Source organism: Eretmochelys imbricata, chromosome 19, assembly GCF_965152235.1.
Source record: "Eretmochelys imbricata isolate rEreImb1 chromosome 19, rEreImb1.hap1, whole genome shotgun sequence".
In the NCBI taxonomy this organism is placed as follows: domain Eukaryota; kingdom Metazoa; phylum Chordata; order Testudines; family Cheloniidae; genus Eretmochelys; species Eretmochelys imbricata.
Window position 1 is genome coordinate 5,931,886 of NC_135590.1, and position 16,427 is coordinate 5,948,312.

The 16,427-nt window shown below is 58.7% G+C and overlaps 1 protein-coding gene across 1 annotated transcript in view; it reads right to left on the minus strand.

The window, feature by feature from the left end:
* The window catches only part of COL16A1 (collagen type XVI alpha 1 chain), a 93,801-nt gene that overhangs the window by 66,361 nt on the left and 11,013 nt on the right, over positions 1-16,427 (minus strand). Inside the window, exons 4-9 of the mRNA XM_077837680.1 lie at positions 12,166-12,240; positions 11,902-12,019; positions 3,527-3,650; positions 2,517-2,792; positions 1,585-1,665; positions 748-873 (exon numbers count right to left, since the gene is read on the minus strand). Of these exons, the coding sequence (XP_077693806.1) occupies positions 748-873; positions 1,585-1,665; positions 2,517-2,792; positions 3,527-3,650; positions 11,902-12,019; positions 12,166-12,240 (800 nt within the window). The remainder of the gene's footprint in view (positions 1-747; positions 874-1,584; positions 1,666-2,516; positions 2,793-3,526; positions 3,651-11,901; positions 12,020-12,165; positions 12,241-16,427) is intronic.

A 16,427-nucleotide genomic window follows, 5' to 3' on the forward strand; every position in this document is an offset into this window, starting at 1 on the left:
CCCATCATCCCCTCCTGCACCCTGATCCTTTTCCCGGCTCTTCTCCAGACTCCGTCCAGTTGGCCTGGAGCCGGTGACCATACATCCTGTTTTGGCAGGGGCAGTCCCCTTTTTAAGCCCTGTCCCGGCCGTCCCGACTTTTTTTTGGCAAAAGTGGGCGTTTGTCCTGTTTGTTCTTGCAACTTGAGTTGGCAAAAGCAAACGGAACAAATGCCCATTTGTGTCAAAAGAAAGTGCAGTGCGGAGGAATGTGCGGGGCGGGGGGAGCAGCGATACCAGCCTCCTGCAGAGGGGAAGGCAGGGCTCAGGTGTGGGGCAGGCAGGTCTTGAGCAAGCAGCAAGTGCAACACCAGCCCTATGCGGGGCGGGAAGGGGGGGGTAGGGCTCAGGCGAGCAGCTTGGGCCAGCCACATGCAGGGAGGGGGGCTCAGGCTAGCCCCACGTGGTATCCCATTTTCCCTTTGGGAAATATGGTCACCCTATGGTGCCCAGAAATTAATGCAATATTCCAGGTAGGGGCACCCCAGAGAGAAGAACCATCACCTCCCAGCTACCTTCCTGCTCTGTGCCGGCTGCCCCAAGCGGCACTGGCTTTCCCTGCTGCCATGGGGCACAGCACACTCTTGTCTAGCTGGCTGTCAGCGCCTCTGATTCCTAGCTCCCCCCTCTGCAGAGAGGATCAGGCATTCTGGGGCACTGAGCAGCCCTGTCCAGGATGTGCCCCCCTGGGCGATGCCCCGGTCTCACCTGAGTCTCCTCCAGGCAGAAGCAACGGGTGTAGACCTTGCCCTCCGTCCGCGGGTTGATCTCAATCAGGTTGTTGCTCTGCATGCCCTCTGCCTGCCGCCGGGTTTTGGAGGCTTCGGAAAGGCACTGCTCAAAGGAAAGCGGGGGCTGGTTTCACCCCGGGGCCTGGGCAGACACCATCCCTCCGAGGCGGGGAGCTGAAGACAGTCACAGGCACAGCCCCAGCTCCCGGCTAGCGCCAGACAAAGTGCTCAGGGCATTTCCGGCAGCGCGGCCAATTCAGGGCACCTGCCGGCTCTGCCCCCCTCCAGATCTTGGTGCCAGCGGCCGATCAAACCCATGGGCCACCTAGTGTGACAGCCGATGTCCGGCCAATGGATGCTTCAAAGGAGAGAGTAACCCCCCTCCTCTGCTGCAGCTTTTGTGGCAATTTGCCCCCTAGGCACTGCGGGGTTTCCCTGACCCAGCCAGCTGTGGCCCTTTCCCCACCACAGAGGGGTTTGCAGCCCTACTGGGTTTCACCCTTCCTGGGTCACTGAGGAGGCGACGTCTGATCCCGACATTAAGAAGGCTGTTTGCTGCGTTTGTGAATGTCACTGGCACTGTGGCCAGCAGAGCTCCTCAATCTGCTTTCCCCACCCTGCACAGCCCCAGGAAGGCAGCTCTGGAGAACACGGCCTGGTTGCTGGGGCAAGAGGGATATTAGCCAGGGGCCTGCCCCGCTGTGTGTGGACAGGGTCAGGCTGCAGAGAAGCAGAGCAAATCCCCAAGATCCTGTGTATGCCTCCTGGGGCAGGTGCTCCCCACCGCACTATGGAGAGCACATGCCTAACTCACCCCGCCAGCCGAGATCTCACAGCAGCCTTCCTGCATCACCATCTCCGGGTCGCAGTAGATGTGGGCCTGCTGGATGTCAAACTGCAGGGGGTGGGGGGGAGGCAGACAGGCAGACACAATCAGATCACAAAGGGTCACCCTGGGCCTCCTGGGGTCAGGGGGGCAGCCAGTTAGCACGGCACCAGGACCCCCAGGGGGCTTGGGAAAGAATCACCTTGCAGGTGCAGTGAACCTAGCCCCCGGGCCTGTACAGAAATCAGAGGGGCAGTGGAGGTAGGACAGGCTCTGGAGTCCCTTTTCTCCGCCAGGACGGCACAGCCCCCAGCCCAGGCAGGGCCTCCTGTCACCAGCGAGGGAGGAGTCTGAGTTTTCCCTGAGTGCTGGCTCAGGAAGGAGCAAGGAAGGGGCAGGGGTGGCCTCGCCCGCCTACACCCACACCCACACCCGCGCACCCAGGCGATCCCTCTCCCTCTGCCACTCCACCCTTCCCTTGCCATGCTGACCCACCCTTACTACTGTCCTCCCCAAGCCAGTTCTCAGACATCCACCTGCCCTCTCCTCATCCAGCCCCTCCTAGAGCCTCACTTCTCCCTTCTCCCTCCGGCTCCTCAAGGCGGGAGCATTTATGACACTCCACACCTGGGCCTCCTGTCCCATTCAGTCCTCGATGCTACTCAACTGACCAGGAGAGGTCGCTGCTCAGCAATGCCAGGTGGCAGCTGCACCCACCTGCCTGGCGCCCGGGACCCAGAATTCCTCCCCGGGCCAGGCAGGGCAGGGCCCTTCAGCTGCGGGCTCAGCTCTCAGCACCTCCCTCCCTCCCCGTGCTGAAGGAAGCAAGCTGCGCGCCTCCCCCGCCCCGCTGCAAACGGGCCCGGGCCCGCGCGCTCCACATTGCCGGTGCGTGCGCGGAGAGGCCCGGGGCGGCTCACCGGGACAGGCGTGCCACGCACGGCGTCCAGACCGATGAAGGTATTGCCCTCGCTCGCCACGCCCCGCCGGGGCTCCAGGGGCTTGGAGGAGATGTAGCTGCAGTCCACGTGGACGGAGACCAGCTGGCTCTGCACGCTCAGGGCCATCTTGTGCCACTTCTGGTCAAAGAGGGAGGAAACCCCCTTCCCGGTGAAGACGTTGCTCACAAACTCCTTCTCCTGGGCCCGGGCCCGGAACTCCAGGCTCCTCTCTTGGCCGTTGATCCCCAGGGAGAGCTAGGCACAAAGGAGATGCTCTGGCTTAGGACGCTTTCAGCGGAGAGCGAGGGAGGAGACAGACAGACGTACAGGCGGGCGCAGGGACTGGGCCGAGCTAATGCCAGCCGCTGTGGCCTCCAAGCAGAGCTGGATCCCAGGGGCTCCTTGCCCGTTGGGTTTGGAGAGACCCATCCTGGCAATAAGGGTACAGGGCTGCCCTCACACCCACTGCTATCAGCTCGGCTAACCCCACCCCTGCCTGGGGCAATGCGGGTAGAGCCATCCCTCCTCCTTGGGGGCCCAGGCCCGCCCACGTCTTCTGGCACCAGCAGGGTGTCGGAAGCCTCCCAGGATGCACTGGAGGCCGATGCGGGTGGCAGAGGGGGCGTGCGTCCCACCCCCGACAATGCCAGAGCATGGGCGCAATTGGCTTCATCCGCCAGCGGCGAAGCACCAGAGGCAGCAGGGTGGACGGGGCGACCCGAGCCTCTTTGATCTGTAGCCTCCAGGACTGAAGTGGCCTGGTGGGACCCCGGCACCTCTATGAGCCAGCAGTGCAAAGACTTGCAGCCACACGCGTTAACACCGCCTAGGGGACACCCTGGCCGGGGTATCTCCTGTACCACATGGCGCTTTACTTCCCTGTGTGTCCGGCTGCTCCAGGGAGCTCTTGTTCCTGGGGCGTAGCAACCGTGCTGGGGAAAACACGGCAGCAGGAGAGAGAAAGAAGGAGAGAAGGGAAGCAGAGGTACCTGGGGGTAGCCCTGCCGGTCGGTGACCTGGAAAAGGTACCAGTTCTCCTTGCTGCTCTGTTTCTTCAGGAGCAAAGTGATCACCAGGGTGAACTCATCAGGCAAGCCGTGGGGGAACACCTGTCTGGGGGGGGTGGAGAGGAGGGAAAGAGACCTAAGAGGAGGTAGAGAGGCAGCGCTGGGGGCCCCAGGGAATGGCCGGGGAGCTGGCTGCTCCTTTAGCATTGAAAGGGTCACTGCAGCCCAGCCCGGACCCTTACGAGAGGGTGAAGACGAGGGGGAAGCTCAGCTCTCCCCGAGAAGGCAGCCTGGCGGCTGCTGTTTACATCTGTCCAGACGCCTTCTTCAGTCCGTACACGGCAGCCCGGGGCGTCGGGGGCCGCAGAGCCGGACGAAGCGCAAACAGAAGAGTTCAGAGCAAAACAGGAAGTGCCCGCGTGCTGGGGGAGCGGGAGCTGTTTGTGTCTCCAGCAGGGAAGCGTCAGGGCTCTGGGCTGCTCTGGAGGTGCCAGCACTTATGAAACAGGAGCTCAGTGAGGGGCGGCCAGGCTCACGGAGTGCGGAGGGTCTGTCTGTTCTCAAAGCCTGGGCCAGCGTTGGCTAATGCATGCCAAAACCACACAACGATTCCCAGTGCGCCAAAACACACAGGAGAACAGACACCCAACACGCACCCCCCAGACATCCCGACACCCCCCCCCAGACCCCACCAAACAGATGCACAAACACCCCCAGCACGTGCATCCCACACTCACCCCCAAACATCCCCCAACACACATACACTCCTCCCAGACAGGCAGCCAAATACCCTGACACCCCCTAGACACCCCAACACCCCCCCGCACACACACACACTCCCAAACAGATGCATCCAACCCCCCCAAACATCTCCCAACACACACACTCCTAGACACCGAAACACCCACACCACCATGAACCCCCCAACCCAGTAGCACAACCCCCTCCCGCCCCCCCCCACACACACGGGCCTCAAGCCAAATTCTAAAGCAATGCCCAAAGCTGAGGAAGCTCTTTGTACCCAGGCCAGCCCTGACCCAGGGTGGATGATAAATGAATTCCCACTCCTTCCCATGGATTCCTTCCCTGGCCAAAAGGCCAGGCCCTTGCCATTTTCTGCTCCCCTTGACCCAGCTCCAACCAAAACAACAGAAAAATGGCCCAGAAGTTCCCTCTTTTTCCTAAGCAAAGAAAAATGAAAGCGAAGAGTGCAGAGGCCCCAAATCCGAAACCTCTTCCTCTTTCACTGCAGCAGCTGCCAACATCTGTCAGAGTCAGAGCAGACAGTGCACGTCTGTGTGGAGGTTCCACCGGACGGACTAACTCGAGCGCTGGTCAGTTCCAGCTGCCGAATTGTTCCCACTGTCGCAAGAACATTGCCCAGCAGTGAGTCACGTCTTTACAAAGGATATCGCCCAGGTTATTCTTGGTTTCCATGCTGTCCGGATCCTGCCAGTAGCTCTCTCAGAGGTGTGGATGGGACGGTCCCTGTTATCTATCCACGGGGGAAGGCCTGGGGATAAGGTCCCATCGCGCTGGGCACCGCACATACCGTCCCTGCCTAAACAGGCAAGGCTGACAAAGGAAGGATTCTCAACCCCACTTGACAGATCGGGAGCTGGGCCACAGAAAGGTGGACTTGCCCAGGGTCACAGAGGGAGTCAGTGGCCGTGCTGAGGCTCGGCACCAGATCTCCAGAATCCCAGTCCAGCACCTTCACCACAGTGTCCTCTCTCAGTTCTCCCTACGACCCCTCTTTTCGGCAACTGGTGCCTGACCTCAGCCCAACATTTTCCCCTCCCTGTTACCAACCACAAAGACGCAGCCACCTCTGCTGGGCAGCTGGGAAAGGCAGATGGTCGTCACCCACGTTTATAAAAGCGCCCATCACCATTGCCTCTGGTCTCTCTTTGTGTCACTTCAATCAGGAGAACAACATCCAGAGCAGAGCAAGCCCCCCAGAGCCCAGAAAGCACTCCCCAGGGGTGCCAGTTTGGAGTGGGCACTGGAAAGACCAAAGTCGGCTCATGCTGGGGAGGAGCCAGCCCCATTCAGCTCACTTAGGGGGACACGTTATTGAAAGGTACAAGGCTGAGCTGCCTGCCTCAAATGCTGCCTGGTGAGAATAACCCCCCTTCCACCATCCAGTGCGCTGCAGAAGCTGGGTGAAGGGCAGCAGGACGAGCCACCGATCCCTGCCCCGCCCCCATGGGAGGGGTGAGAGCAGCGGGTGCTGGCTGCTGTTAATGGGGCCGGGGAGTGAAACCAGCCTGCTGAGAACAGAGGGCATGTCACCACTTACAGCCCTGGCACGGCGGCATGGACTGAACCTAGTCACGGGAGGCAGAGAGATGACCCTCAGCGTACATGTCCTGGCAGACTCTAGTGTTCATTTATAACCATCAGGATGCCTCCAAGCCATCCCAGCATTGGGGGGCTGGCGTGGGGAGGGATGGCCTTCTGCCTTCTGAAGTTCCCCTGCAGTTTCACATTAGGTCACAGAATTCTTCACTGGCTGTCCTTAGCTGCTGCCACGTTCCACCCTAGAGGCGGCTGCCTTTTGACAGTGGGTGACATGATTCCTATCTGCACAAGACAGAGGGTGCAGCGGATATGCAAGGGGTTGTGGGGAGGAGCCCGGGCAGGTGCTAACCCTGTTCAGATGGTTCCCTTGCCAATCCCTGTGCGGCTGGGTACAAAAGCCGGAGGCGAAGGGAGATACTTCCCGCCCAAGGAGTGAGAGATGCGAACATTTCCGGCATGGTGCAATCGCTTCTTAGGCATCAACTATCTGGCCTGCTCCTGTCCTCGCCACAGAGACAAGCTCCAGGTTGCCTGCCTATCCTGGCTCCTCATTTGCTTTCCCACTGCATGTCTGGTGCATGACCCAGCCCAGCAAGCGAGCACCAAGAGGAGGGGCTGGCAACGGTGCACCCTGAGATACAGATGAACTCAACGCTCCCCACCCCAAACAGCCACTGCAGGCCCGGACCCACCCCCCCAGCTGCGATCACTTTAGCAGCCAGCTCAAGACGTAACTGGAAAAAGAGAGGAGGGGAAACCAAGGGGACTGAAAGCAGCCACTGAAAGAGGAGATGGCGGGAGTGCTTTGTGAGCCAATCACCCTCCAGCAGCTCAGCCAGAGGCCGTGGGCTCAACACCTCTGCCTTCCACACAGCACCGACCGCCAGGCCATGGCTGCTCGTGTGTAGCACCACTGATACGAAACCCACAGCCAAACCAGGAAAGTCACCTACCCCCCTTCCCAGGGCTCAGCTTCATTAACAGAGAGAAACATCCACTCTACCCTTCTCCCCAGGCTGGGCTGCCCCTACAGCTCCTCCCTTGGAACAGCTCAGCCCACCCCCTAGGTCCTTTCTCTCCAGAACACCTCTCCCACGTCCATTACATCCAAGCAAAGTAATAACCTGCTTAACCCTTTTGCAGCAGGACTGACACCTATTAACAGGCTGGGGAGTTCCAGGCAAACCCCACCAGCCTAATGAGTGGCTTAGTCAAGGTCCCATCCAGCCCCAAATGGCTCTGGAGAGAGACCAGGCAGCTAGGATGTTTTGACAATTTCAGAACAATTCCAAGGGACCATTGTGATCCTCCAGTCAAACCTCCTGTACAGCCCAGGTCAGAGAACATCCCCCCCAGAATCCCTAGAGCAGAGCTTTCAGAACACCCAATCCTGAGACAAACATCGCCAGTGACAGAGAATCCACCATGACCCTTGTCAGCTGCTCCAATTGTTCGGTACTCTCGCTGTTAACATGTACACCTTATTGCCACTCTGAATTTGTCCAGCTTCAGCTTCCGGCTACTAGATCATGTTAGATTATTAACTAGAGCGTATCATCAAATATTTGTGCCCCATGTCAGTACTTACAGTCTGTAACCGGGTCACCCCTGAACCTCCCCTTTGTGAAGCTAAATAAACTGAGAGCTCCCTGAGTCTATCCCTAGAAGGCAGGTTTTGCTCATCACCATGTGGATCCCATTGTACGCAGCTGCTGGCCCTTGCTGGGGCCCATTCCACAGCCCTGGGGAAGGCACTTTTTCAAAGGCATGAGGGAACTCAGCTGCAGCAGGAGACCTGAGCGAGGGCCAGTTAAAAGCAATTACAACTCGACTGACCCACCACAGCCTGGCAGAATCCAATTCCTCCTTGCATGACAGAGCATTGCCTCTCCGCTTGGCTGTGGCCTGGGGAGCCCAGGATTTCGTGGGAGCCATTCCGTGTCTTGTGACCATTTGGGATTGAGGGGGACAGGGATCCGTATTGTTTGTATGACAGTAGCAGTGCTAGGCGCTGCTCATACACATGGTAAGAGACGGCCCCAGCTCTGAAGAGCTCACAAGACAGACAAGGCCGAAGTGTGACCTCACTTTACAGAATGGAGGCACAGAGAGGTTAACTGACTGGCCCACGGTCACACAGGCAGGGTGTGAACTGAATCCTGGTCTCCTGAGCCCCAGTCCAGTGCCTTAACCAAGCAAGGCGATGAGGGACAAGCCAAGCAGCTCCAGGCTCAGCTTGGAGAAGCAGCCACAAGTCTCCTGCTGCTCTCTGAACCCCCTGGGTCCAGGCTGGGATCGCCTGGGAGCAGAGGTTTCCACTCTGAGACATTTCCACAAGCTAGCCTCTCTCTCTGTCTCTCATTCCAGCACCTCCACTTCTAGCTGAAAACAAGGCAAACACAAGCCATGGACAACACCACAGTCCTGATGTTCCAGCAGCTGAATGGGGCGGAGGGTGGAAAATTCAAGGGCAGGAAACTCCTATTTCACCTGACCCAGTTTGCTCATCCCCAGCAGAAAGTCCCCTCCCGAATGCTGAGCTCCAGTGCACTCGAGAGCGAGCGAGCAAGCGAGCAGGGCTTCATTAAACATTCTGAAATATTTGTTTTGGATGCCGACCTTGCCAACAGGATCTAGGCAGCTCTTGGCTTCCTCTCCGCTGTGCCAACTCTTTACCCAGCTTCTGCTTGAGAGTGGGATTAACGGTTTGGACGGGCAGAGTCTCTGCCAGGGCTCAGGCTGTGAGGAAGCCCTGCTGAGTGCGGACAGGACCCCAAAGCTCTCCCCTGGGCAGGAGCAGGTGATTACTGGTGGCTGTCCAGGACCCTCCTCTATTCCCCACTGTTTTTTCATGTGGGGTTCTTTATAGAGGGGTGCGAGAGAAATCAGCAGGAAAGGCTTGAAGTGATTAAGTAACTAATCCAAGGTCACACAGGGAGTCAGTGGCAAAGCCAGAAATTCAGCCCAGGTCTCCTGAGTTCCCAGCAGGGGTCCTAACGACCAGGCCATCTTTCCTCAGGGCCGGGTACCCTCTAACCTGCATTGTGAGCTGGAGCTTGCTAGAGCTGGGTCAGGGACAGGGTGAGCCAGCTGGATGTGGGAGCTGTTTATACCACATGCCCTTTGGGGCGCGGGGCCTAGCAACCGGCTTCCCAAGGCGACAGGTAGCTGGAAGGAGATGGACTCGCTCCTGGCTCCCCCCACTCACACCTGCACCTGGACTAGCCAAGCCGGTGGGAGCTTCCAGTCACTGAGAAAAGAGCTATGCCCGTCCCATCCACAGCTACCCACTGGGCAACTGATGCTGCAGCCCTGATCTTCACGCTCACACTCAGTCCTTCCCCGGTGCCATGCACGTTTACACGGGCCGTGGGGGAGCCACTGCGCAAAGGAGCGTGCGTGGGAAAGAAGCCCGGGTTGCACAGGATGACGGGAGAGGGCCCAGCGGGGCAGTCTCCAAGCGGCCAGCCCCTGCTGAAAGGAACAGCCTGGCTAGTCACTGCTAAGCATTTCAACCCGCCAGTCTAGATCCATCCCGCTGCTTGCCAAGACGGGGATAGAAAACACACGCACGGAGTGGCTATTGCATAAGGCCCTGGCCAGCGTCCCGGCTGAATTGCTTCACTACATGATTTACTTTCGAGGATTAAGACGGTCCTCGCTGCACACAGCCTGCAGCTGGGACACCCGCGCACCCCCTGCCCTGGGAGCCTCCAACCCAGACCTGCTCTGCCACCCCAGCACGGTGCGCACAACTGACCCAGCTGCCAGCTCCCACACTGGGGAGGGGGCCCTCCACAGCGCGATCCTCAACATCCCACCCAGCCCCAGGAGGGTGCTGGGCTTGGCCCTGTGACCATAAACTTGCCCCGGCTCTCTGCCAACTCTGCTTTCCATAGCACAGAGCCAGCCTCTCTGGATTCGGATCAGGGCTCCTGCGCCGGGCGGCAGGCAGGAGAAGGAGCTATGGGAGCCATGGTGTAGGGTGGGCTCAATGTCTGACCATTGGGCAGGGCAGCCGGAGATGGTGACAAGCCCATTAGTCGGGAAGGAAAGAGGGGAGTCGATTTGGGTTCCAGACTGAGCAGCAGCCTCCCAAGGTGCTGAGGTCCGAGGGGTCCTCCCAGAGTCTTCTCCTCACTGGCTGCACAGGGCTCCCCATGCAGCAGCTGGAGGCCCCAAGGACGAGATTTCCCCTCCCCTCACAAACAGGCCCTTCCAGGCTCCCCCAGGCTCTGCAGCAGCCACATAATTCAGGTCTGAAATCACCATAGACGCAAAGGCTCAATGCCGGGCAGGGTCCCTTCCCTGCCTTGTGTGACCTAAAAGACCCCAGGATGCTTTTCATAAGAGCAGGGGTTTGCCCGGGTGCTGTTGGTGAGAATGTCCCCTCGCCACCTGCACTATGAACCCGCCAGCTGCTACCCTCCACCCCAGAGGCAGCTGCGACAGCTGTAATCTGCAAGGTGCCAGGCAATGCTCTGGGCAGAAGATGCATGCTCCAGACATGGGTGGTGGTATTATTCCTGAATAAGCAGCTCACTGCTCAACACCGGTGGGGGGGGGGGGCAGCAAAGCTCCCAGCCCAGCATCATTTGCCAAGCAGTTGCTGAAAGCAGAGCGCAGCGAAGAGCCTGACCCTTCGTACCTGTACGGAGGAGCTGCTGCTGAGAGAAGTGATTTGTGGGGTCTAATGAGTCTGACCTTGCCCCTTTAAACAAAGCGAGTGGGGAAGAAATTCCGACTGCTGTGTCTTGCCAGCCTCGGAGACCCAGACATTGCTTTCTCCTCCCTAACGCTTGGGGCTTAGAGCAAGGGGGGCAGTGAGCTGGGAAACCCTGGCTAAAATACTACAGCCGTATTCCAGAGCCACACACCCTCAGACACATCGGAGCAACACCCTGCCCAAGGATCAATGACAGTGGAGTGGGTCGTCAGGCCATAGCTAAGGCTGGTGCAGAGTTCTCACGAATGGTACAGTATTCTCCAGGAATGAAGCCATCCCACTGGACAACACTCTGCACCCGTAATAAGACTGCGGTGCTCTGCATTAATGGTTCAGATACACTGGAGTGACACCTGGTAACCCCAAAACACACACAGCAGCATTCCAGAGTAAGGGTTCAAGGCAGCAGAGGAAGACATCTCTTACGAATACACAGCACTGTATAGTCATGCACTAAAATACCACGGCAGCAGCCGGGTGGCTGCTGTGGTTTGGACCACGACTGCAGGAGAGGGCTGTAGCAGGGGCTAGGGTGTTGGCCTGCCAGAGCTGTTTTCCCAGCAGGGCTGGGACAAAGGAGACCAGAAACACAGGCGGATGGCAGAGGCAAGCCAAATCCACCTCCAGGGAAAGTCACCCACCTCAGCAACTGGGGAGAGAGGAGTGAAGTCAGGTGACTTCCCCAGGCTCTGCCCCTACCCCCAATCCATCCCGCAGCATCACGCCCCACTGAATCAGTGCTTCTCTCCCTGCACACGAGGTAGTGGTCCGGCTATCCCGGAGAGGCGCAGAGTGCCTTTCAGCTCCTGAGAGGGACAGTCAGCAGCTGCCGCCCTGGGATTTCCAGGCCTGGCTGCTTGCCAGCCAAGAGCTTGGTTGTGAGAGGAGGCAAGTCACAACACATCAGCATGCAGCAGGAAGAGCAGGGCACCGGGCCGGAGCGTTCTGCTAACCAAACAAGTGGAATCCGCAGTGCAGCCCTGGCTCACCTGGGCCCCGGTGACAGCACATGGCCCACAGAAGCATCCCCGGCCCACAGAAGCCCTCCTTTAGTCTGCACTGCGCAGCCCGGGAGCAGGCTCGGACGCACAGGGTGGGAGCTTCTGCCTGGTCTCTTCAGGGCAGGGCTGTTTTGCACTGTGTGTCTGTACAGCCCCTAGCACTTAAAGGCCACATTCTCAATTGGGACGTCCAGCCACTTCCTGCAATCAGTGGCTTCAAGTCTGGGGGTCTGGCAGCCCCCTGTTGGAAAGGAACTCCCCCCTGTGCCTTTCTCAGTTAACCCTTCACCACCCAACGGTAACAGGCGGACCAGCTGGGTACTTACTGCGTGGGTTGGACCAGGGGCGTGCTGCCCAGCCGGAGGATCAGGGGCCCTTTGGGATTGCGGATTTTCTTTACAGATGAGGTCTTCAGAAGAGCAAACCGCTTAATAAGATTAAAACCTGCAGGAGAGGGGCGGGGGCAGAGGGGGGGAGCGGAACACAGGTGAGACTCAGGCCGCAAAGCTCCCGGCCTGCTGCAGGATGGATGGTCCTGCCGAGCCAGGAGAGCGGCCAGCCCGGCCAGGCCTTTTGGCCCGCACACTCACCGGTTATATTGACATGCTTGTCACTGGCCTGGTCTAGCTTCAGCCCCTCCTGCTGCAGACGTGGACATCGCTCGCCTGGAAGAGAGACCGCTGTCAGCGACAACAGGCCCGCAGCGCTCAGACTGCCAGCGAGCCGTAAGAGGCGGAATGGGAACCCAGGGGTCGGGCGTGGCCACAGGGCTTCCCCCACACTGGCGCCATGCTCGCACGCGGACCCCAGTCAGCAGGCCCCTGAATGCGAGTGTCCCCAAGGTGTGGCTGCCAGGACTGACTAATAAAAACAAGCCCCCAGCTTCTCACTGAGCCGCGTGAAGGTGGCTTGGTCTGGGCGTCGGGGTGACAGGTTATGAAGCCCCATCCGCTGCTAGGTTGTTAGATCAGATTTGTACCAAGGGGCCCGATATTGTCCCCACCTGGCAGCAGTAAAACCAGTCTGGAGGGTCCACACGCAGCTCAGAGCGGAGAGGGCCTGCAGCACAGACATTAAGGATCGAGCAACCCACAGGCCACTAATGCAGCCCCTGTCCTAGAGGGGCCCCTTCTGCTTAGGGTGGAGGTGCATTGGCAGGGCAGTGGGGGGAACACTGCGCCCCAACTGTCTGTGCTGTCTCTGTTCTGGTGATAACCAGGAACCTCAAATCTCCAGGGTTCCTCCACTGGCACTTTTTGCTGGCGTGTTTTGAACAGGCTCTTTGCACCAGTTTATTGACTCATATTTTCCCCCTGCTCTGCCATGCTGGGAAGGTGATTAATTTGCTCCAGCCTCAGCAGAGTAGGGGGAGATTCTCCCCCCTCCACCGAATTATGCAACAGCATTGCAGGCCCCCATCACATCTTCCCTCAGCCTCTCCGCTTCGGATCCAGCAGGGCCACTGGGGTCTGGGGACTGATCATATTCCCCTTCATCAATCACACTGGTGGCTGGCAGGTCTGAGATCATTTCCCCCCTCAAACTATTGGAATGAACCCACGCCAAAGGGTCTTGTTCGGTTTCACATGCTCAGCCTGCCAGGCCAGAGCGGATTTAACGCAAAAAAAAACAAACATCCAGCAAAGGGCAGATCCCAGCTCCCCTAGAAATCCCTTTGTCCCAGGGTCCCCCAGGCCCTGTTCCTGCTCTCGGAGTCGATGTTCTATCTCGCCCCACCGCGCACGCACCGTGCGCACTCAAGTGGCTGAAGAAAGCCACGAGCTGTGGGGCTGCAAGGGGCAGAACGCACACTTCTGATGCCACTGGTCACTCATGTGGGGACCTCTGCTAACCAGCAGGGCTTGTGGTGTCCCCAGCCTGGAGAACCACAGAGCTGCTGGCTAAGGGCAGCCGAAGTCGCAAGCCTTTGCAAAGAGGTTTTCCCTGCTCCTGGGGGCTAACTCTCTCCCACACCACCCCCTTTCTGCCCCTTTAAGCCTCTTGATGTCAGGAACCCAGAGATGGATCTGAGCTGTGATTCTGAATTTCGAACACCCCCAAAAAGTCAGATTCCTTTAGGGCTCATGGGTTAATTACATTCCTTACCCCCAACCCACCTTCCCCTGTTGCCTGATGTCACTTCCTAGCATGCGTCTACCCCCAAACGCCCCCCTTTCTGCGACCTGGCCATGGCTGCTGCCAGGAAGCTGAGAGACAAGTGGGAGGATGGGGATTAAGTCAGCTGGGAAATGCGAGTCGCCCGCTGTTTACGGCATCCTGGGCCAACTCCTGGGAAAAACAAACCATCTCCAAGTCAAGGCGCTGGAATATGATCCCTGCTTGGCGGCAGGCAGGATCGCAGATAGCCAGAGACAGGGCAGCACACGCTGCATGGCGGGGGGGGGGGGTCTTTCTGCCGTTCCCCAGGGGTTGTTGAGGGGCTCCGGTCCTTCAGCCCCTGAGCCGGTGCCTGAGGCTCTGGGGGATCGGCTCTGATGGGGAGTTGACCGTCTTCCTTCGTGGATTCGGAACTGCTCCCCATCCCAGTGGCTGCACCGGCACCATAACCAAAGAGAGAGTTGCTGGGGCAGAGCAGGGCAGAGGGGGTGTCTCGTGGTGACCGACCGACCGAGGTGGGGCGGGCGTCCCAGGAACTCTCCCAGCAAAAGGGGGAGGTACCAGCCTACTGCCCAGGGCACAAAGTGGGGAGCATTGCAGGGACCATGAGAGGTGGGCAGAGCCACGGTGCTACAAACTAGTCCCTTGGTGCTGCTCTGACCTTAATGGGGGGGAAACAGCCCCCTGGAAACCCACTGGGCAAGGGGCCTCCTTGGACGGGCAGAGCTGGCATCGGGGATCTACCCCTGCAGTCAGTGTTAGCAGTTGGATGCATGTGGTACCAGCCGTGCATTAGGATTCTTGGCTTCTCAGGGCCCACAGGGGACCTGGGGGAAGCAGTGTGTACATCAGAGCCACTCAGGGGCTGCTCTAATGCTCACTGGGGCCAGGCAGACCCAGGGAGTACCAGGAAGCTCAGAGGCACCTTTCTGCCCTGCTCCGTTCCAGAGTCGAGTGCGGGGACAGAGTAACTGCCAAACGGGGCCAGAGAGAGACAGAGAAAGGGAATTGGAGAGGATGGGACCAAATGAAATTCAACGACAACAAATGTGAGGTGCTTCACTTAGGGAAGAAAAACCAAATGCACAAATACAGGGCGGGGGGGGGGGAAGTGGCTTGGCAGCAGCACTGCTGAGAAGGAGCTGGGCGTTGTGGTGGTGTGACGATGTGACTCAGCAGGGAGGGGGGAGTGTTGACCTGGGAATGTGCCCTGGGGATGGGAGACCTGAGAGCCTGTCACCTGAGCCAGGAGGGGGAGTGGGAGGTAACACCTCTGCCCAGGAATGTGGACGGAGGCTGCAGCAGGGAACCGGCTGGGGGGCTTTAGTTTTCAGTTTGGGGCTGGGTGGAGGAACACAGGGAACCCCAGGGCTGGGGTCTAAGCTCCCTGCTCCCCCAGAAGGACGTGATTGAGGGGTCCTGGTTGTACCCACAAGCTCTGTTGTGGACTGTGTTCCTGTTGTCCAATAAACCTTCTGTTTTACTGGCTGGCTGAGTCTCAGTGGATCCCAGGAAGAGGGGTGCAGGGCCTGGACTCCCCCACACTCCGTGACAGGTGGATCACAACCTCGACATGAGTCTGCTGTTGCAAAAAAGGCAGATGCAATTTTAGGTTGCATTAACAAAGCCATGGCATGCAAGTCACAGGCTCTGCTCGGTGCTGGTTCAGCCTCAGCTGGAGGACCGTGTCCAGTTTTGGTCACCGATGTATAGTAAGGATGCAGAGAAACTGGAAAGGATCCAGATGCGAGTAACAAAGATGATCAGAGGGACGGAATACAAGCCGTAAGAGCAAAGGTGGCAGGAACTGGGTATGTTTAGTTGGGAAAAGAGGAGATTAAGGGGGACTTGATAGCGGGCTTCAAATACTTGAAAGGCTGCTGTAAGAAAGATGGAGGAAAGTTGTCCTCTCTTGCCACAGAGGGCAGAACAAGAGGCAGTAGGTTCAAACTACAGCAGAGCAGATTTAGATTAAATCTCAGGAAAACTTCCTCATGGTAAGAACAGTAGGACAGTGGAACAGACACCTGGGGAGGTGGTGGAAACTCCTTCAAAAGGAGGCTGGAGCCATCTGTCTTGGCGGGTTTAGACACAACACATCCTGCATCTTGGCAGGGGTTAGGCTAGATGACCCGACCCTTATTGTCCCTTCTAACCCTACGGTTCTATGATTCTGTGGAAGAGGAGACTGAGGGGAAGAGACACCTGCACAGGGAGTCCTCAGACAGGCCTGGGAGGACCCAGAGCTCCAGGTCCCCAAAGAGGGATGGGACAAGCATCTCCGCTCCCCTCCCTAGCCAGCCCAGACACTGTGAGGCTCATTGCTTTCCAATGCCCGGTTCTGCTGGAAGCGTTTCCTGAAGCTCCGGCGGCACCCCGGTGCGTTGAGCCGACCAGCCCCAGGGATACCAGGCCGCAGCCCGCATCTGAACGTCCCTGCACAGAGCTCGCTGCCGGGGCCCCCGGGGCAGGGCTGCGCGGAGAAGGCAGCCGGGGAGCTGAGCAGAAGAAGAAAAGGGGGAACCTGCTGGCCGGGAGGAAAGACTCTGCGCTAGCTGGAGCCAAACGGCACTTTGCCCGAAGCCACAACCTAGAACATCGGCTTCTCCGCTGCCTCCTGCAGATCCCCCAGCGCTGCGGGAAGAAATTCACACAAACCCCAGGGCAAAAAGCAGAAGTAACAGGAGCGCTGGCTGGGAGCAAACGGATCTGTCCCCAAGGCTGGGTTAGCACG